Source organism: Centrocercus urophasianus, unplaced genomic scaffold (genome assembly GCF_019232065.1).
Source record: "Centrocercus urophasianus isolate 14NV4802_14NV808 unplaced genomic scaffold, USGS_Curo_1.0 seq_17, whole genome shotgun sequence".
In the NCBI taxonomy this organism is placed as follows: Eukaryota; Metazoa; Chordata; class Aves; order Galliformes; family Phasianidae; genus Centrocercus; species Centrocercus urophasianus.
Genome location: NW_024884722.1, coordinates 18,288,001 through 18,310,299, shown reverse-complemented (window position 1 = coordinate 18,310,299; position 22,299 = coordinate 18,288,001). Strand labels below are relative to the sequence as shown.

The following is a 22,299-nucleotide window of genomic DNA, read 5'->3' as shown; positions in this document are numbered from 1 at the left end:
AGGAGGCGGGCAGCAGCAAGGGAGATTCATGGATGGAGATTGAATATGCAATTTTCTTTCACCTTGCCAAGAGCTGCCCCTGGGCTGTGCCTGGCCTAAATTTTTTTTTTCTCTTGCCATCTCTGCCTTATCCGGCCCTCCCACCTCCCTTCCATTCTTTCCAGAAAATTACCTTCAAAATTGATTTCCACTTTTACAAACAAATATAATGGGAACATGAGGGGGAAAAAAAATCTTGGGCCGTGATGAATTAGGGCTGTCAGGTGCTTCCAAGTCTCCTTTGTTTTTGTTTTACTGCCCGTTAGGTTCTTTGTTTTTCCAGCAGCTGGGAATAGTGCCCCTGCCCACACACTCCATGGCTACCATCACAGGATATGTCCATCACCTGATGTCATCACTGAGTTATCCCTGTTCTCCATCACTATGATGCAAACAACCACTGTGACCAGACTGCTCTATCCCTTGATACCAGGATGCAGCCGATCTCATGGAGATGGAGCACATCCCACACTGCTGCCTACCTGCCTTCTGCAGCCACCCTGCATGTCCTTGGAGTTACCTCAGATCTTTTCTACTCTTCTGTTCCTCCTGTTCTCTTTCGCCTTTTTAACTGATTCTTGAATGGGGTTTCCCAGCCCTCACTGTTCTAACGGATCAGCCTAGGCCATTAGCATGGCACTTGGATCCTCATTGCACCTCTGTGCCACATCACCTTGGTTCTGTAGCAGTATTGCCCTTGAGTCTCACTGCCATGTCACTTGACCCAGTAACAGCACCATCCACCAGCAGAGCACCCTGAGCCACTGCTATACTAGCTTTATACTATACTTGCCACATCACCAACAATCACCTAGAGGCACCGTTTGCTTCCACATTTCTACCTATTCCTATCCCTCCTGGGGTTTATGCTGTCACCCACCGTGCCCTGAGATCCTCACGGATCCAGGCACTGTGCTTCTGTAGTCTTTATGTCCATGAGCCAGCAGCAGCCACCCTCTGAATGCAAGCAGACTCAGGGTACAGACTGCAAGAGAGACAGGCACCAGCACAACTAGGGAGCAGCCTCTGCACAGGTGGGCACATACGGTGCTCAGAGACATCAGGAGGAGCTGTCGCTGCCTGACTCCTGCTGACATCAGCTGCCACAGCCCCTCCCAGCAGTGAGTCAAAAAGGCAGAAGATTTAGCCACAAACTAAACACACAGAAATAAGCAGTCAGATAAGCATGCATTCAGGGCACTCACACAAATAAACTTCAAGAAAAGCTGTATGCATAAGAAAGACTCACAAAACACAGCCAGTAGCATTTGAAAACGCAAGAATGTAGTCTGGGACACAAGGAAGTACTAATGCAGTATGTGTCAATTAAATGTAATTTCTGAAGAAACAAATAACTTACAACAACATACGTACACTAACTAAATGGAAACCTGGAACTCAGTGGAATTTCCTTAAATTCACATATACAAAATTAAATCATGAAAACAAATACAAACTATTTACAGAAATAGACAACCTTCTCACAGTCAAGAACAGCCAATATATGCATATAAAACATGCACGCAAATATATAACCCCAGTGCAAATGTACCCTCTGTACAGACTACATACAGAGGTACACAGCACTAACAGGCTACGTATTTGTGTCTGGCAGCCACAAAGATACAGTCATACTCCAACTATATAACAACAAGTACAGAGAATATACATACAAGTATACAACATTCACATATGTGCTTAACATGTGAATACAAATACCTGGCATTCATAGAAATACATAGCACTAATGCTGAGCCATACATACCCAGATATCCAGATGATCCACACTATGCATACCCTACTAGGCAATATTATACACAGCTTAACATACACGTTTTCCAGGTCTCTGGGTGCATGCACAAAATTACAGGTCTATCCTGCCGCTCATCATGGTACAATAAACACTGATAAGTGGAGAGCAGTCACCCTAACACAGAGATACAGAAAACAAACAGGCGTGCATTCCAAGGTACACAGATACACAAACAGAGACGCACACAAACACAGCTGAAGCCAAACCAGCTTGTCTTCAGATAGTGCCAAACCATGCCAAACTAAGCAGAGGTGTCAGGAGCAGAGCAGCCTGTCCAAACGGCTGCCTGTGATGTGAGCTGTTAACTCCCCCTTACCTGAGCCACGCACCCTCAGAACTGCCAGGCTGTGAGCACACAGACAGACATCTGTCCCTCTCTATGACAGGCAGGTTCCAGCTCTGTGATGCAGACCTTTCTGACTATGTTGTGCTGCTTATGCATTGCCATCTCCTTTATCCAGTCTCCTCAGTTCACTTTCTCTACACATCCTCTCCCTTTGCTATCCGTCCTGCAACTCATCTGGGAGGTACCTGCCTCATGTTCTCCCAAAGTCTCACCAGCAAAGACCCTTAAATAAAGAGGTGAGGGGCTGCTGAGAATAAACTGCCCCTTGATTTATATCTTCATCTGGAGTGAGAGGAGTGCTACCTACTGTAGTGTGTGTAGGAGCAGTGAACCTGCAAGTTCCCTGAAACCACTGCTGTCTGCTGTGATACGCCATCAGTGCAACCAGATAGCCATTGGGAACTTGGCCACATGGTGTGATGCTGCACTGTCCTGGGCAGAGCAAGGGGAAGGTGCTATTGGACTGACACAGCCCAGAGATTTCTCACTCTGCGTACACAGCCATGGACTGCTGGATGCACACCTTGCAGCTGTGTTTGGTGATTAGAATGGGGAGTTAGTGCCTGAGGTAACGTAACTGCACGTGTCTCTAGTGTCATCAAGACTACTGTGGACCTGCAGTAAAGCAATCATATGGAAGAGTGCAAACATATCAGATGTGGTGACAAGAAATCACAGCACGAAACAATGCAGCCACATCACAGCAATGCTCTTGTGTCACCTGCAGGGGTCCAGGCACACTCTGTTGTCTTTAACAATGCAGTGGTGGTGGGAGGACAGAAATCCACCTATTGCCCTGAGATGAACGTACATCAGATGTCAAGATACAATCAATGCCTAGAAATGTGCACAGGCAGCAGAGGACAACAAATGTATTTCCCTCCAGGGCAGTTAAGGGCCTCACACCACTGCACTGCTGTTAGAGCAGCATCGCACTGCGGATGACCATGGAAGCATGCCGTCTGTCCTGAAACAACCCCAGTAAGCAGTGGAGCAACACGATCATATTCCATGAAAACATACGGTGCTCAAGACAGCACCGTGGTGACGTACCTCTGTTGACTTCAGTCAAGATCAGATGACAGTCTGTCACCAGTCAACAAATGATATCAACTGCAGTAGCAACTGCCGGAGTGGCAATGACAGTACAGCACAGCCGGCCATGAGGCACCGAGTCACCTCACGGAAACAGCACTGCTCTGTGATACACAGGTACTGCCTCACCACCACCTCCTTGCATGGCGCAATGGCCTGGACTACAGCAGGGCAGCATACAAGCAGCAATACACTTATCATTAGTGTCACAAACCCACAACATGATAACCACAGTCACGCCTGCAAAGACGCATTGATGGCACTGACACGAACTCACCTGAAATGTCACAACTGCCTCTTTCCAAGTGACATAATCATTGCTACCATGAGCAGCACAAACGGGCTAACACTTGCAGTGGCACACTCAGCTGCTGTATAGCTGCTCAAAGCCTGAGACCTCTGCAAACACAAATACATCTCTCCACACTACATTTCACTGAAATTATTGACTTCAGAATTTTCTTCAAGACATTGTATTCTGAGGCAGCATTTAAAACACCATTTTCTGGTCTGGGACTGTAGCAGCTCTGCACTCCACTGATGGAGGCATTTCTGCCTTCCCAGTAGGAATACGGGCATCATGGACAAGCTGGAAATCCCTTAAGCTGATTGCTGTTGAACCTTGCTCTGCAGTCAGAGTCCCCGTTGGGAGTGAGAGAAGAGAAAGCAACCTGTAACAACGTAATGCTTCTCAGCAGAGAATGCTGTGATAGCAAGAGTGAGAAAATTATGCATGCAGTACCAAAGCAACACATAGCACCGCAGTGACGCTGCCTATCCTGCAGCTACACGGCCAGCAGTGTGAATGCTCCTACAGCTGCATGCAGTACCTCATTCTGACTGCTCAGTGCCACAGCCTGCAGCATGCAGCCCCGTTTGGAGCTGTACGGTGAATCACCTGCATCGATACACCTGTAACTGACTTGCCAAAATAGCAATGACTCTTCACTGTTCCCCTGTTCTGACACAGCCCTGCCTCATTTCAGTGTAAATCACCGTGATTGTCCAAGTGACAGGTGAAGAGAGGGAAGGAGGAACTTCTGCCTTCTGAGGTTAGCTCCCCCATCCCCACCAGGGATTCCTTTACTGCAAACAGCCTGAGTATTACTGCCATTTACAGTAGCAATCACTCCGTCCCCTCCTCTCCCACAAACCCACTGCTGATATTAGCACTGATCATACTAACAAGCCTGTGGGTTTTATTACTACTGATACTAATAATACTGGACACATTACGTCTGCTCCCGCCAATAACAGGCTGTAGATATGATCCCTGCTAATGCCAATAATACTGGGGGATATTATCTCTGCCATTGTCAGCACTGCAGATATTATTGCCAGTAATGCTGTCAAATACTACAGATATTGTCAGGGGCCAACATTAATAATGCTGGGATTGTTACAACACCAGCCTCGCTGGAACACAAATCCCAAATGAGAATTTGGGTACATAGAGAAGTCCATTTGTGGCCTGCTATGGAGAGAGAGAGCTATCTTTAATAAGAGTAGTTTTGTAAAGGTCCCCAGAGTTTTACACAGTTGAAGATGCAGGGAATCATCTGAAACGTCATTTTTACATTGTCTATTCATTTAGCTATTTATCCATCTATCTGTCCTCTCTCTCCCTTTTCTTTCTATATACTGCTTAAGACAATAGTACTGGAGCACTGCTATTTTTTTCTTAGTTCCTCTGGCTCACCCCGGTTCTTACTCTTTTAGCTATCAGTTGGATATTGCAGAACTACAGAACAACAATCTAGATCAATAGAGTCCACCCTCAGCAAGTTTGCTGACAATACAAAGCTGGAAGAAATGGCTGACACACCAGAAGGCTGTGCTGCCATTCACATGTTCAGGTCTAACTCGTTCTCAGTGCCACATTCTTCCCAGGCCAGCCAGCATATTTGGTATGTTGGTCCCCTGCTTCTCCGTGAGGAACATACCTGGCTGTCATCGGCCATTGCTAAGCCCACCTCTGGCTCCTTCTGTCCAACTTGGGAGTTCTGCTACATCATCTTGACACATAATTATCTCTCCTCTTCTTAATCATCTGTGCTACTGCCTAACGCAGTGCCAGCTGCAGAAAACAGGATCTGGGGGAGGGGGTGTGCTCAGGCAGGGGCTCCTCTATCTCTCCAACCCTGCTCTGTGTCCTCAGCCAGCACAGGGGTTGCTAACATGGTTTTCAGGAACCAGGATTCAAGAGCACTTCAGTCCTTTGCCTGTCTCCGCAGAATTGCATTCCTCACAAAGCATCATCCTAGCAGCAAAGCTGTCCCAGTGAAGCAGAAAGAAGAACAATGCTGCTGTCTCTGCCTTCTTTAGGGAAGAGCCATTCCCAAAATGCTGGGAGAGTGGATGTGCTTTTCTACGTGAGATTAAACCCTGCAGTTAAGAAATTGCAACAGGACGGAGCTCAGAAGCTTTGGGAAGTACTGAGAAGGTCTGTATATCCAGCATGAGCATGAAAGGAATACCTGCATTGGCCTTCTCATCTTGCTTTCCTAAGCCTCATCTCAGCTAGGAGTGCCCAGACACCTCAGTGCTGCAGGGCAGTTTGCCCAGGGGGAGTGCAGGTTACAGACTGTGCAAAACCTCCCCTTGGATCTTCTGACTTTAGGGCACAGTCCTGCTGTGGTGGTGTCTGTCAGTGTTCCTTACAGCCACTGTGAGCGCAGGGAGTCAGCTCCTGGGCAGGGGTGTTCAGCAGCTGCCAGGGGTCCCTTGTGAGGTTTCTCTGGGGTGGGAGTGTGACATCTCCCTGAGGCAGATACCCAGGATGGCAGAATGAAGGCTCTTCTCTAAGGAGTTTGCAGCTGTGTCGTGTTACTGAGATCCCACACCTCCAGGATAGCCTGGTACCTTTTTGATTTCTAAGGAGATACCTGGGCTCTTGGCCAATAGTAGGGAGTTGCACAATAATTCTTGCCCTTCAAAAATCAAATCCAAGATGAATTAAGGACAGACACAGAGTTGTGAATCTTTGTGAAGCATCACAATCTTAGATGTCTGATTGTTTCTGTGTTTAATTGTACTGCTTCAAAAATCTCAAATTCCAGGGCTGGTGATGATTGCGTGGCTGCATCTAAGTGGGATGACCATGGCAGGTATTTTGAAAGAATACCTGTTAAAGCCAGATTGAAAATGAGATACAGAGGCACCTTGTTGACAGCTTGTGATCACCAAGCTGGATTGAATGAGAACAGGGGTTCACAGAAACCCCAACTACTGCCAAAAGATGTACAACCACTAGAGTAACTTGTCGCTTGGTTTGAAATGTCACTATTTCCTGTGTAAGCAGTGATAAGAAATGCCAGAGAGGCTTACAATGTTTTCAGTCTCTTACTCCTGACATTTTTTTGACTTTGAGGCATTGACTCAGCCCTCCCATTGCTACATTTTTCTCTTAGCTAGGCCCTACTGCCATCTAGCTGGGAAATGGATCTTCCTCTGGGTCTTGATCCAATTTCCAATGGCATCAGCAAAAGTCTTCCCGTTTGCGTTGACAGGGGATGAACTGGGTCTTTGCTTCCAGCCTCTAGTTTTACTTTGTACTGGGAGAAATGGATCAGCCTTTTTCGTGGGATTATTGTTTATTCAGATCTAGAATTTAGAAATGTGAACCTCACTGGCATCAATGCTGGGGAAATGACTGGAGAAACTTCAAAATGCAGCATCTGTATCAGAAGAACTTCACCATGCATCACAAAGAGCCCTGGTATTGCCATACACCACACAACCTGGGATTACCACATACACAGCACAGGGAGCCACCGACACTGCCAAGAGAGCCCCATGTAACAGGCAAAACCAACACCCTGAAGGCAGTGTTGAGCTGCACAGACTGGTCAAATGCTACTCTTGGAAAAGTTCACCTCCTAGCCCTCAGTTTGTGAATCAAATCAAATTAGAAAAGCAAGACAAAATTGTACAAACCACTATAAACACACCAAGACATCTCCCATCCATTCTACTGCATCTTCTTTCTGGACCTGAGGCTCCAGATTTTGGTTCATTTCAAGATTCACTTTGCCCTGAGTCCCTCCCAAAGAGAGAAGGAAACAGCTTAATACTAGTTTCTTAGATCACTAGTGGAAGGCTTGGATAATAACCTTCAGGCCACAGAAGGGCTCCTGTTCTGCTTTCTGCTTGTCACAAGTATGGCAGTTCTAGTGTATAGACACTGTCCATGCAATCCGGGCCCTTGTAGACACCACAGCTAATGCAGCTCATGGCACACCAAGGGGCGGGAACTTGTTTGCAAGGGGATGGGAAGATACCCCACGTTGCTGATGCTTCTCTGAGATGGCACTGGGTTTGAAAACAAGTGAGTCGGGAAAACCTTGTTTACCCACAGTTCCAAGTCTGGGCACCTGCTGGCACCAAGGGAGCTCAGTTCCAGCCATTTCCAGCAGTGAATGAACTTGGGATCAGCTCCAGCAATGGAGACGGTTCTCTGCCTGCCGAGCAGATGTCTGGAGACACAGCCTGTCATGAAAAGGCCTCAGAAGAAGAGCACTCCAAGCCAGCAGGGCAGTGGCGGGGAACTGGTCTCTGTTGCTAAAACTGATCTAGCCCCTGGAGCAGCTGCAAACCTTGGCCTGAAATTGGAGCCTGTGCATGGGGACAAAGAATATAAAAGGGAGGATGAGCTTCTCCCCTCCCCCTACCTTCATCACGTTTCCTCTTCTCGCCATTCGACCGAGGAATCCCCAGGATCCCGTTAATGGAGTAAGAGCCCACTGGATCATTGGAGGCACTGGAGACGGGAGGGGATGCTGTGCTGGGCACTGGACAAAAGGAAAAGGGAGAAAGGGCCATGAGGAGAGCAGCCAGCACTCAGGGATCCCCCCACTGAAAGCTACACATACCACTACTCTCACAGGAGAGCATAGGGACTAAGCAGGCTCCCTGTCCCACACACAGAAGGACTCATGCTAATCCTGCTCTGCTAATGCTGCCAAATCCTAGCTGTGCCATCCTGTTCATATACCATATCTCCATAGACTTACAGTACAGGGCCAATAGGAATGAACCAGTGTGCTCCACCAAGAAGCTAAATGTTGCTGTTTCCCATACGAAACAACTTATGGGAAACAGCAGTTCAGAGCAGGTCTCCCAGGGCATCCAAGATTACTGAGTGCAATGCTGCACAGGCCACACTCCCCAGGGGCTCTCAGACTATCCATATTTTGTCAGATCATTTCCTCTCAACATTTTTCCACCTGGAGTGCACATACCCTGTCTTAGCCACACCAGCCTCTAACGTGTCCACCAAGACTCTCCATGAAAAATCACCTTCTCTTAGCGCAGGTGAGAAGCTCTTCAGAGTTGGGCCAATAAATTCAGTTCCCTACTAGAACAAACCATGGACTCACGATACGTACTCCAACCAGGATTAATAAAAATCTTGTGTCTTTCTTTTGCAGATCAGTTTACAGATCACTGTAAACTGGCAGACTCCTCCAACCACTCACGACTCTCCAGGACTACTCTGGAGTTTCCAATACATCAGAAAGGACAAGTCACCCAGATTAGAAATAATTACTTCCCGATAATTAGGGCTTTAGGGTTTAGAGCAAGTAGAGTTGTACATCCAGTAGGCAAGCCCATTATGTCCCAGCATGCCCTAGTCATTAGGAGGATATCCCAGTTCCCTTACAAACCACTAGCCATCATTCAGCTCATAAAGCATTGAGCTGAAGCATTCAATACCTCCAGCAAAGGCTTTCCAGAACAGAGCAGAACCTGCCAGAACTGCCTGATGTAGATGCACACTTCCCAGTGCACCACAGAGCAATGAGAGGCTCCAGCAGCAGCATTCACAGCCACCCTCCCAGCTCCGCCAACTTATTCCCTAGACATTGCATTGCTTCTCCAAGAAGGGGGAATATCTGCCAACTCCATCTGATGTGGTCAATGCTTCCCAGGCCATTGAGTGAGTCCAGATTGAAAGGGCATCCAGAAATGCTCTTCCATACTGGGTCATTAATTCTTTTGTGCTCTTGAATACAGTTCATGTACAGGAGTTTATCTGCCAGCTCTGTTCCACGTAGGCCAGCACTTTCCAGTAAATCCTTGTTTAGCAGCTGATTCTCAGTAACCAACAGCATCTAAGACGGTGTCTTACGCCACAGGTAAACCACAATATTCCACACTACTACATGTTTTCTCCTGCTCTGAGTTGCTATTAGATAACCAAGTGCTATCAGCAGCAGACATTTGTACCATGCAACCCACATCAGTAACAACACCCCATCACACGTCTAGCACAGCATCTTTAAATGCAACAGACCAGTAGACATTTGGTAGCTTTATTACAGCCTCCATCTTCTGCTCACTTCAATAAGCCCTTTTCCCCTAGCAGAAAATGCTTTTTCTCAGTGAAATACACCCATGGGATAGTTGACTACAAAGCTAGAACATTGAAGGACTCTGTGGTGTGGTATCAGAGTGGCATATCCTGTTCATCTGAGAGATGAGAAACAGGGAGGGAGAAGCAAAGCCAAGCAAGAAGGAGAAGAAAGGTGAAGGCTAGTGCTTGGGTAGGATAGTGGCAAGTACTTCTCTCTAAGGAGGTGAAGGAGAGAGTGAGCAAGTGAAAGGGGTGTTGAGGCAGGATAGCTTTGGGCAGACTCCTTTGGGTAAACTCTCTGCAATGCAGCTAGGGCAGCAGAGAACAGAAACCTCTGCTTTCTGGTGAGGTTTCTTTTCCCCCATCTGCCTTCCCCTTGCACCTGCTTGTCAGACTTGACTTGTTTGCCCCTGCTGAGCTTCATTCCCATTTCCAGCTGTCCCATCACCAACCCCTCCACGCCAGTCTCCTTACCGATAGTATGTCCTGGCGCAGCCACACCTGTCCCACTCCCGTCTGGTGTTGGGTGGAAAGGTTGCTGAACTTTGGTTCTGATAATCCTGGAAAAAAAGCAAAGCATGTTCAGAACTCAACTCTTCTTGCAGTTCCTCTGTGCCTTTGAACACTGTGATTCCAGTAATCAGAGCCTGAGGCTGAGGGCCTGAGCTGACATCTGGCTGCAGCAGAGCACCATCTTAGCACTTCTTGTAGACCTGATTCTGGTGCTTTAATGGTCCTGCTCGCACAGAATTGTCCTTGCTGCGCCCTGTCCTGCCCCCCAACCATGTAGTCGCTGCATGATTATGATGCTCAGCAAGCAATCTGGGATCCAGTCTCTCCTATGTGGTAGTGACTGTGTTATTGCTTGTGATCAGATCTGCTAGTGTGCTCATGAGGCAGCCTTTGCAGCTAACAGCCATTGCTAGATTTGCAAATGGTGTAGATTTCATTTTGTCACATACTTGAGAAATTCCTTTCTGGCACAGCACTGGGAGATTTGAACTGATGGAGGGCTTTCCCAAAGCCCTACTCTTTGTGAATGGCAGTGGGAGCAGAAGGCACCTGTACAGAGTGATGAGGGGATATAGGTTACCAGGAAAAAGAATCTGCCACAAAGGGATACTGCTTTTGTTTATCAGGTCGTGCACAAACACAGTATGGAAACCCAAAAAGATGTCAGTGAATGCCACAAAGTTCACAGTGCAGCTCAGAATGAAAATAAACTGAACTGCAATTGTCAGTATTCATTTTCTTGTTACATGCAGTCTTTCACCTCTAAGTCACTGATTTAAATCCAGCTGAGGTCAGTGTGAAAGAAAATCACTATCCTCTAATACTTGGCTGGGGGGCCTGCCCGCTGCCAGATGCTGGGTAGGTGTGACTCAGGAACAACCATGTCTTACCAAGGGGCTCAGCAAATAAGCCATGACCTGTGAAGGCCATGGAGACTAAATTCCTTTCTGAGCTTAAAACAAGCCTCTCCAATTAGGATGAAGGCTACAGATGCTCGTTCGGCTTAGTTTCTGGAACTGTCAGACTTGCATTGTATTAGCTTTAACCTCTCCTCAAAACTCTCTCCACAGAAAGTGAAAGCAAATAATGCATTCTCCCTGCCCACCCGAGGGCTTTTCTTAGAAATTCATACTAAAGAAAGAGTTGGCAAAACTTCAAAGAGAGAATGTGTGTCATGGGCAGAGGTAGGCAAAGACTTTGGGAGGGCATTTTTGAAAAAGCATGGCTTCACAAAGTGAAGCCTTCATAGGAAGAGAAAGGCATTTCAGGGCACATCATCTCAGGTTACTGGAAAACACAGATAGATGGTGAAACCTGGGCAGTTTCTGGAGGAGCAGAGGACAACTGGGTCTTAGCTGCAGATAGGTGATATCAGGGCTCTGGCTGGGGATGGAGAATCCTCCCTCTCCTCACCTCTCATAGTGCAGGGGTTCCTGGTTCACAGCTGTGGGGATACAGACAGAAGGTGTTGGAGGGCCTTAGGCTGAGGGCCTGGATTTTGAGGTCATACTGGTGTGCACAAGCTGGGACCTGATCTGAGGAGTCAGTGCTAGGGCAAGTAATGCAACTTTCTTCTTCTTTTCAATTTTTTTTTCCTTTTCTTTCCTCTCACATTCCCCCTAAAGCCCCCTGAAGTGCCACTCTGGTTGTGTGAGTTTATTGATTTCCCCCAGCCCAGAGAAACAGAAAGAGGGGATGGGGTGCAGGCAAAGGGATGGAAATAGAAAGCTATAAATTATTTGTGACAGGAAAGCAATAGTGCCAGAGTGCTGAGCACAAGTCCCGTGTCACTATTAGATTCCTTTTAGCCTGATGACACTGTAAAAGAGGTTAAGTGTCTGATGGAATCGTACACCTTGGGGGCAGGGGCAGTCCAGAAGCAGAACAAGCCACAGAGAGCGGGTATATCAATTCTCCAGGCCAATAATATTCCCCTCATTGATTGCAACACAAAGTTCAAAAATCTCATTATAGTCAGGCAGACCTGGAACTTTTTAAAAATCAATAGAGTGGTATAACGTATGTATACTTTATATAAATGTATCTATCCATCCATCCATCCATCTGTCCATCCATCCATCTCCAAAAATCTGCCTGAGGGTGTCTAAGTTAACCTACACATTAGACTGCGTTATGTTCTATTGTAGCACAGCATAGTGAATGGATTAGACGCTTTCCCCTGCAGCCTTAGCTGCCATGTTATACCATGTCCTATTAGCACTGAGATGACATCAGACAGTGCCATTCGCACTGCAATATGACATCAGGTTGGCCATTCACACAGGCAGGTGACATCAGCCTCTGCTCCTGCTGCAGGAGCCTCAGGTGGGCTATGCTAAATGGAAACCGCAGCACTTCCAAGGCCATCTAGAGCGAAACCAGCCTGTGCGGTGATTTGGTATAGCAGTCCCGTCCATAATGCTTGGAAACCCCAGGCAGGGATGAAGAAGAAAGTTTCATTTCCTTCCCTGTTCTGTTCTTGGGCTCTCAGCTCAGAGTGCTGGTTGTACCCACTGCAGCAGTGTACACAGAGATGTGTCCATCTGGAGTTGGAGAGAACTCACCAGCTCATTTCACTAAGTAGCCATCATCTCATAATGTTTTTTGGTCGCTACCAACCAGGACCAGCCACAGCTGGTGGCCTTGAGATGAAATGTGTCACTGGAAATATTTCCTTCTTACAAAGGAAGCTGGCTTTCTGCCAAGAGTGGACAGGAGCAGTGAGCAAGTGAGAACATTGTTGGTTTTTCAGCCTCAGGTAGCTTGGTTCAGCTCGTTTCTGGCATTAGATGGCAGAACCTAATGAGTTAGTCAATGTCTCCTATGGCTAAAAGAAGAGGCAGGCCACATGCTCCTCTGCCACATGGGCATGGCCTCACTGGCATTGGAAGGAGAGAAGTCTCAGATCCTAGCTTGGAGCACAGAATCTGGCCATGTTTCACCCAGGGTCGCTTCATTTAAGGGCAGTGATAAACAGCGCTGTCCCCAGGAATCGCTGCTGTCGCTGCATCAGGCTCTGAGTGAGTCGTGTATGTGAGACCACCTAATGAAACAGCAGATGAAAGATGAAGAAAGCTGACCTCATCCTGTAGCAACAGATGCAGCATAATAATGCAGTCTTTAAACTTCAGAACTGCTGAAAGGTTCTAATCATCCGCAGAGGCTGAAGTATGCACAGAGCTGACCCAAACTTAGGAGTGCTATACTTGTGTCCTGTGAGAGGAAGCAAACCCTCGGTCACCTCTTGCTGCTTTCTGTGGCTTATTCTCACCTCTAGATGCTGGAGGAAGACGTGCCTTTTGCAGAACACTTCTGCAGCTCTTCCCAAAAGAGGAAGGGACACAGCTCTTGGCACACCACTCAGCAGTGCTGATTTTTTGAAGTAAATGCCAGTGTTTTCAAAGGCCTTTCTTTTCTCCAATAGAAATTGTCACTTTGGACTAATTTCATCTCTGCTCTAATTCCATCACAGTCAGTGACTCCAGTAACGGCCTTTGTGCTTAATTAGGGGCATAAACTGGCACTTATTGTAAATTCCCATTTTTCATTTTCCAGTGGGAGATTTTTGCACAAGTTGTCTACCCTGAGTTTTGGAGAACATACAATTTTAATACATAACCGAATGAAGTTTCAGCAACAGGACATTTATAGATCTTTGATGGCAGTAAAGCAACCAAACTTCATTTCACAATCTGAATTTAATATGTGATATTATCATAAGTAACGGCGTGTAGTATCATTACAGTCCCCAGTATCGTACTGTGAATTATAAATCCATTCCTGGAATGTGCAAGTTACTGCAGTTGCCTTGTAGTAATTCTATCTAGAGTGAATACTTCAGATAGCTCCGGCTGAAACCAACGGCCTGCTTCCAATGCTTTTGAGTTTCTTAAACATTCAGCACTAGATCAGGAATTTCCAGTGTTTGATTTCTATCTGGTTATTTTTGGCACCTTTAGTGCAATCTGTTTTGCTGATTCTAAATGCAGATTAACACAAAAAGTCATCTCCAGTGATCTGACAATTGTAACAAGGGCTAATCAAATTTGGTCGAGGATGTAGAAAAAAATATTAAAGATAAAATTAGCTGAGACATCATCCTTTCTGAGAACTGGAATATTCTCACCTTGTAAAGCAGCAAATGAAAAATCTCCCCTAGACCTGTTTGGGAGTTATTTGCTATAAGAATGACAGAGCATAAGAAAAATCCCTTGCCTCTCTGACATTTCTGTCCAGGCTGTCTTGTAGACTTGCCATACCCTGTGGTTTCTCCACTCTCACTGTTGCTTGGAGAGATTTTAGACAGTACCTCAAAGCCCAGATGAAAGCCCAGTGGGGTTGATGGGAGGGAGATGAGCGCTGGCTGAGCCCTACAGAGATCCCAGTGTAGCAACTCCTTTAATCCTGGAAGAACCAGGTGAAGTTGCACTAAGGAGGTGTGGTGTGTCCTGCTGCCTCAAGGAAACCTGACAGACTTCAGATAGCACTGGTGTCTTCTCTGTGATCATCTTCCTTTGTCACAGATTATTTTTCAGAGTGGAAGGGTACACTCTGCGGAGCACCAAACTCCTTGTAATTGTTTTGGAGTGTTCATACTTTAAATGCTCTGTATTAGAAGCACATTACAAGACCCCAGGGTGTGCATTACTGGGCAATTAAAGCCGCTCTTGGAAGGCTAACCCTGCTAAGCTTCAGCCTGGCTCTCTGCAGTGAGTCTAAGGGCAGCTGTGGTGGCCAAAGAGCCAACACTGCGGTGCCTCGCCGCTGCATTAGTGCAGCTGTGCCTGCAGGGACACGGTGTGGGGCTGAGGGGCACTGCCACACCCTTTGTGCCTCACGTCGCTACCTGCAATGGGCTGGGGACCCCCAGTGATGCTGGCATCAGAGCATGCCTCAGGGAGAGAGATGAGGAGAGGGAGCCTTGGGCTCCTCAGTGCTGACAACATCCCCCCTGTAGGTGGGTGCTGTGCAGGCACAAAGAGTTCTGAGCGTGGCTTGCGTTCACACAGGAGAGCCTGCATGTTTCAGTGCATGGGCACAGCTGAATTCACAGTTCAGCAAAGAGAGGGGAAGAAAGTATTGTTTGTCAGAGTTAGAATGGAAAGCAGGCTTCATAGCTTGGTGAGGAAAAGCAACCAAGGGATTTAGAGGGTGAAGGGAAATGCAGTCTGACAGTTGGAGCCTAATCCGACTTAAGGGAAGAGCTTCGGTTGCTCACATTGTCATGGACTCTCATCAGGACTTTGGGCAAATGGCGTTTCTCTCTGTGCTCTGCTTCCTGCCTGAACTGTGAAGATAGGAGCGCTGCTTTGCCACCTGGGGCACCGAGGGGACAGCTGGAAGGGGGAGAGAAGGGCTCAGGTTCAGGCAGAGCAGGGGCCAAGGAAGTGCTTCAGCGAGCTGTAGCACAGTGTTGGCTCCATTCCCCCTCCTGAAGCAGAAATGACACGTACCCTGCTGACAGTGGCTGCCTGTGAAGGGAAGGGAGGTGGGCAGAGGAGACGGGAGCTGTGTTTCAGCTGCGCTGACTGCAGCGGTCATGTTAGAGTTCATGCAGCACGTGTAGTCAGGAGGCTCAGACCTACCCCCAAGAGCCACAGATGATTTCCATCAGTGTGGGGGGCAGTACCTTTGCAAAATCTACTGCAACACTTGCAGCCCTCAGAACAGCAGCTGACATTGGCAGGAGCGGCAGACTCAGCTTCCTTGCTAGCAGGCCCGAGGCTCTGGCTCTGTCTGCCAAGAGAGCAGAATGCTTCCAAACCGTGCCATATTCAAGGGCCACAAGCAATATTTATGCATTCAAACTCTCTTCTGTCATGAAAATTGCGTTTCCTTCTGCCTGGCTTTTGGAAGGGGAGAGAGACGAAGGGTGATCACATACGTTATCAGTATACAGGCACAGGTATGATGGAACACTTTGGTTAGATAGACAGTGCCAAGAGGAGGCTGAATTGTGGTTATTTATTTTCTCAAACTTTCCAAATAGATGAGAGGAAGAAATGGAGATGCCTTGCATATCTTGAAACATAAGCTCTGCCCTCCCTGAGGAGGTTGGCCTCCATATCTGCTGTTAGTCTGTGTGGCTCTATCATCTTAACTGGACCTCCACTAGCATCATGCCTGAAGAGAGGAGGAAGAATGCCAGTTTGTTCCAGCTGAGCCTGCTTACACGAAAACACCAGAGAAAACCCAGTCCTGCCCTTTTCTCACACTGCAAAGACCATTTCTTGGCTGCACACTGAGGAGAGACAGCAGCAGTTTTACTATCTGAAGGGCTTAGAGAGGAGCTAGGATTTTTTTGTTGTTTTAAATCAGTGACCCATGATGACACCATACGGTTTTATTTCATTTAATTTGAGCAGAGCATTAACGTTCAGCTTCTAGCAGATCTCTCCCCATTGCAGTTCTACTGCACTACATGGAACAATTCGAGATGTAAGGAAGAGCGGTGGGAGGAAGGAAAGGTGAAGCAAAAGGTGTCTCTGGGAGCGGGGAGATGTGCCAAGCAGGGATTTGCTCTGTCAGCTCATCTGGGGAGCAGCAACACCCAGCTGCATCCCACAGCTACGGGCTGACAGCATTCAACCCCATGCGTGTAGGTCGCCTAGCCTGACCTTGTGGAATACATTGCTGCATCGGGCTATGAGAAACATTTTCCCATTTATCCAAGGAGATCTGTGTGAGCCCATTGCACTAGGGTGCAAACCTGAAGGTGAACGGGGAATGTGGCTGAACTCCACAGAGCTATGCAGCCATCCAGGGCTTAGAGCTGGCTGAAGAATGAGTATCTACATGAGCTGCAGTCAAGCAGTGACTGCAGCATAGAAATGTCCTCAGGCAGGTGTTTCTACTTTTATTACACTCCGTTCACGTTTGGAAGGTTTTCTTTGCAGTCAGGAAACCCAGGAATGCGTTATAATCCAAACATCTAGAAGATGTCAGTCGGTGTACCAAATATTGGAAGCAAATTGGGTGTAGATGTTTGACAGCCCAGATTTAAGATGAATTAAAGAATCTTGAAGGACTAAAGGGGTTTTGCTGCTTCGACTTAGAAACACAGGCATGAGAGGAACTATATGGCTCATCTGGTCTGAATTCTGATAGCATAGGCAACCACAAAGCAAATGTTCAACTCAGAGCATCCACAGGAATATCCATCCTAGGAGCTCCAGACCTACAGTGCCCCTCAACCAACTCAGTCTCTGCTACAAAAGACCGAAAGCTTCAAGAACTACAGCAGGCTGCAGGAAGGGAGCAGGAAGAAAACACTGCCAGGGGCTACATCCACTTCACCAGCAAGAAGGAAAATGCCCATGAATGTCGGAGCCCCTAGACATGGATCATTTTTTAGGCGTCTGCCTCAGAGCGCCCTTGCACTGCAGTGACTGCAGGACCAAGTGACACCTGTCCCCTGCAGAGCAGCCAGCTTGGGTCCTGCCAGCAGTGCAGCTGCGGTGCACGGAGCTGGCGGAAGGTCCAGCCTGTGAGCTGCCAGCATTCGGTGGCCGCCGCACAACAAGCGCTGGAGCTGCCGCAACAGCAGCTGTGCCAGCAGGTGAGTTAGGGAGACCTACGGAAACACATGGGCTTGCCAAGGTTAAATATCTTAATCTGGAGCAGAGGAACTTTTAATTGAAAGCTTTGCTTTGTGCCTGCTTCCAGTTATTAAAATTCAGGAGTCTGTGCCGAATTCCTTGTGGACATTCATTTTGATTAACAGAAGACGTGTGTACTAGAAGTAAAGGCTTGAACTGGGAGGAAACAGATAAATGTAGATAACTCTCAACTCTCTCGCAAGCTCTGTCATACCTTTTGCCATGAGTAAAACCTTAGATCTTTAAGATAAATTTCATCGTTCATTTCAAACCAAGGTATTTCTGGCTTCCACAACTGTGAAGAACAGGTGGAAGTGGGACCTGGCTGTCTCCCAAAGGCCAGAACAGAGGCAAAGAAAAAAATCAAGTGCACTCTTATTTACAATCTTGTGTATTTTATGGTGATCTCTCCATTATGGAGGCTGCTAACTTCGGATTTTTTAACACCAGGGCTTGGCAGTGTGGGTTATTAACCCTGGTGTTAAAAAGTGCTAGTTCCAGAGTGGGACCCTTTGCGGCAGGTCATGCTTGAAATCTCCACAGAGAACCTGAATCTTTCCTTTACTGTTCCAGTCCCTACTCCTGTTGTTATTCCTTATCCCTCCTTCTGAAAGCTGCCCAAAACTGCCAGCAAAGGCAAACGTATGAACCCAGCACAGAGCAGGAATGCTTGGGTGATACGTAGGGACCCAATGTAGAGCTGGTACCCACCTCCAAAGACAGCATGCTTATTTTCCCAGTTTTTCCTAATGAAAGGACAAATCCATAGCTGGTCTACTTGGCTCATATGAGTGACTAACAGGTCTGAAAATTAGCCAGCATAGGCTATGTGTTTGTTTCCATGTCAGAGCTGTTTGTGGCAAAAGAGCACCAGCATTTATCTTTTAGTGGGCTGTAATTGATCATATGGTGCTATACATACTTGTTTATCTTTTCCTGCAGGTCTACACATATTACTGTGGCTGTATTAGTTAAACATTTGGGTCACATATTGTATTCAGATCCCATGAAGAATTAATAAACATTTATTCAACCATTACAGTTTTTAACAGAGTTAATGGCAGATAGGCTGCTCAGCTTTGTGGCTGTAGCCATCACCAGCTCGCTATATAGATCTCATTGTGCAGCACCAAGCACCATTATTACAAACAGTCAGCCATAACCACCTAGAATCATCCATAACAAGGCTATAATATCCATTGTATAATAACTAATATGTATCAGCATGGATATATAAGTAATGTGGCTCCTTGCTGTAAGGCCCTTAACTGTATATGCATTTGCTTAGCCAGTATAACTTTATTCATTATAATCACAAGTATAATTAGTGTAACTTTGGGAGTGCAGATCTGTTCTACTCCTACATTGTGCACCTGGCACCCGTCTGACCGAGTGCAGAGCTGTCCATGTGGGCCCTGAGCAAGCTATCACTTACATGCCATTCCCATGCAACCACAACGGCTGTAGGGAGCTTGCTGGATTTCCAGGTCCCATTTTCCTGTCCCCACCTCTGTCCATAATGTGGACCCATCACCCACACATGGCTATGCAAAGTAACTAATGTGAATTAACTGGAAGTGTGAAATTGAAGCAGTCTAGTTAAGCTGTATTACGCTTCTGACACCTTTGTGTAGAAGTAAGACAGCTTTAATTTAGTCTAGCTTAATTCACTTTGGAAAATGCAGTAAACTAAATTCAATGTAGGACACTCATCCAAACAGTGTTTTAATGGTTTTAACCAATGTACTTTCAAAGTTAATTCAGATTAATTTTCTTGTTTGTCCCTATGTAAGCAAGCCTGTTGCCCATGCTCTGTCAATGAAACCACCTCAGCTGGGATGCCTTCAGCCATGCCAGGTTGACAAAGGGCTCCCAGGAGCTGCAGTGCTTACCATGAGTCTCTCTGACCCCACTGCTGCTTTATTCCCATGTCTCCATGCTGGTGGCTTTCCTTCCGTGCCCGAGCTGTGGGGATGGACTGGGCTCTGCTGCTGACCTGTGCAGCACCCAGCGTGCTGTGCTGGCTGCTGTCAGCCTGGGAGGGGGCCTCCGGTTGTTCAGCATGGCCTGAAGTTGTGAGCTGTAAATATTTTGTTATTTACACTTCAGGCTTTTGCAAGGGAGTGTTGTGTTGTTCCTAGCTCAGGCAATGTACAAAGAGCTCCTTCTGAAAGTCATGAGATTCTAGAGAGTTCTTGGTGATTTTTCTCCAGTGCCATAATTTCGAAGTATGATCCCCTTAAGCTGAACAAAGTGAATCTGAATGCTTCCAGCCTTAACTTAGCGTTTCTCCCATTGTTTCATCTGACAGCATGGGGATAAGGTTGGATGCAATCAAGACTTATAAGCAGAGATGTAAAGAGAAGCATATTCTATGGTGTTTAGAAAACTATACTACTTTTAATCTAGAGTATTTTCTAGTCTAAGAAACCATGAGGTAGCATAGGGCGGTTCAGAGATTTTATATTTTATCTTGCTGTTTTTACAGGGCTATCATAAAATCAACTGTGAACAAAGCAGTCTGAGAAGTAACCCAGAAACATTTTTCTGTGCAAAAATCCTAATCTTTCAAAGTATAATTATGGAAATTTCAAACTTCTCATCACCTCATTGAACTCTAAAGCCACACTTTGTACTCAGTCAAAACACAGCTTAGGAGGAAATTGTAGTCAAATGTTATTTTAATCACAATGCAAAAAGAGCCCTTGAAAAACTGTACTTTGGTGCATCTCAACTCAAATAAAGCACTGTATGGGAACTGCTGAATCACGGCCTGAACCACTGATTGATCACCTGAGGTGAGCACTGCAAGCACAGGTGAAGGCAGTTCAGCTGTGTGACCAGAAGGGGTGGAGCCTGGCTGCACCTCACCTAGACCCCATTTAAGGGCTGACTGCCACGAGGGAAGGATCTCTTTCTGGAGATTGCTCCCTTTGGAGTTTTCTGCGGTGAGCCTAGGATATGGCTGAGCATTTCATTTATTTCTGATTATCTCTGTCCACCTTGATAATCTTTCTGATTATGCATCCTGTATAATACCACCATGCCACTCTAAATGGTGTACTTGTTGATTGTACAAGCACGTAACCTAAATCTTTGCTAAGAGACCAAGCAGGCAAACAACAAACTCACCAACATAATCCATGCTATCAAGTACTCCTTGATTACACCGTTAGCTCTGTTTTTGTGTCCTTGTTTCATTATGGAATTAGTGCTAATGATACAGCCTCCAATCTTTGGTATAAAATTAGCAGTTTCATTGAAAGAGTTACTAGGCTAATACAAAGAGTCAGTCCTACGTATTAATATGGTTGTGTAGAACGTATTTGAGTACATCTGGGTATCAATTTCTGTGCAACTAGCTAAAGACAAGACTGCTGTAAGTAAAATCTAGATTTGTTGCACAACAGTTTGCAGGACTTCTTTGGTGTGGATACACACACTGTGTTTGTGCAGAGAATGCACAAAGCCGCACTGCTATACCAGTATGAGCGCATGCCTGTGTTTCTGTCTGTGCATTCATTTGCATGTGTGTCAGTCTGCAGGTATGTTCCTACTCGTGTGTGTAATCTGGTGGCCGTGCTCCCTGAATAGCAATGAGCTCAGTAGGAGCATGTATGTGTTTATATCTGTGAGCATCTGGCTGCATGTGAATGTGATTTTTGTCATGTGCCTCTGCTCTCTGGGGCTGTCCAGAGCACTCTGGGGGTCCCTGAGATGAGATGGGTGCTGCCTTGCCTCTGTGCCTTGTGACTTTAATTCTCTTAAAAGCTAGTGGCCTATAGCAGCAAGCCCACTGCCTGGAGCACTGGGAGAGCTGGGTCCTGGCCCAGTCCTACTGTTGGTAGACTCCCTGACTGAGCAGCTCTTCTAATTCACTTCATGCCTACTTTCTCCTTCTCTTTTTTTTCTTCCACTATATGGGGGAAGAAAACTATGGAAGTGGGCTGTCACATACTGCAAGGGACAATACAGTGCTCTTTGTGATGGGACCAGTGTCCCAGAGCACACTGCCCTGCAGGGCCACCATCCCCGTGCTACATGGGCACTATTTGTGCTGAGTGGCTGCTGGGATTTGGTGGACAGCTTCATCTTCCCATGCCTGAACAGAGCAGGGGGAGCTGGGAAGGAAGGAGTTATTAAATGCCAAGCGGATATGCAATAAATCCCATTGATTTTACAAACTCCAACTTGTCTTCAATCTCTTTTCATTCCTTATCCTGGGGGCATTGCAACAAAACCCTATTTTAAATACCTTTTCTTCCCCTTCCCCCACTCCCCCTCCTCCCGCTCCCCAAAAAAGTGTCAATATTTTATTTGGATTTTTAACTTCGCTCCATAACAGTTGTTTGACCTCCTGACTCATGCGAGTCACATAAATTCTGGGACTTTATTCAGGAGCCATGTTCCTGCTATTGAATAAGCAATTTGGGAGGGTGAATTAATGACTTGTGCTGTTGCTGGAAAGTCCCTGAAGAAATATTAAAATTGCTTGCAGACTGAATCAATACTCACTGAACACCCAGCATGAGGACCTGGG

At 46.6% G+C, this 22,299-nt stretch overlaps 1 protein-coding gene across 3 annotated transcripts in view; it reads right to left on the bottom strand.

The window, feature by feature from the left end:
* Window positions 1–22,299, bottom strand: part of PAX2 (paired box 2) — a 77,767-nt gene that overhangs the window by 37,361 nt on the left and 18,107 nt on the right. For 2 of the 3 annotated variants that reach the window (XM_042817772.1, XM_042817773.1), the window contains exons 4-5: window positions 10,123–10,208; window positions 7,964–8,083 (exon numbers count right to left, since the gene is read on the bottom strand). In XM_042817772.1, the coding sequence (XP_042673706.1) occupies window positions 7,964–8,083; window positions 10,123–10,208 (206 nt within the window). The remainder of the gene's footprint in view (window positions 1–7,963; window positions 8,084–10,122; window positions 10,209–22,299) is intronic. The other variant, XM_042817771.1, reaches the window with a different exon arrangement.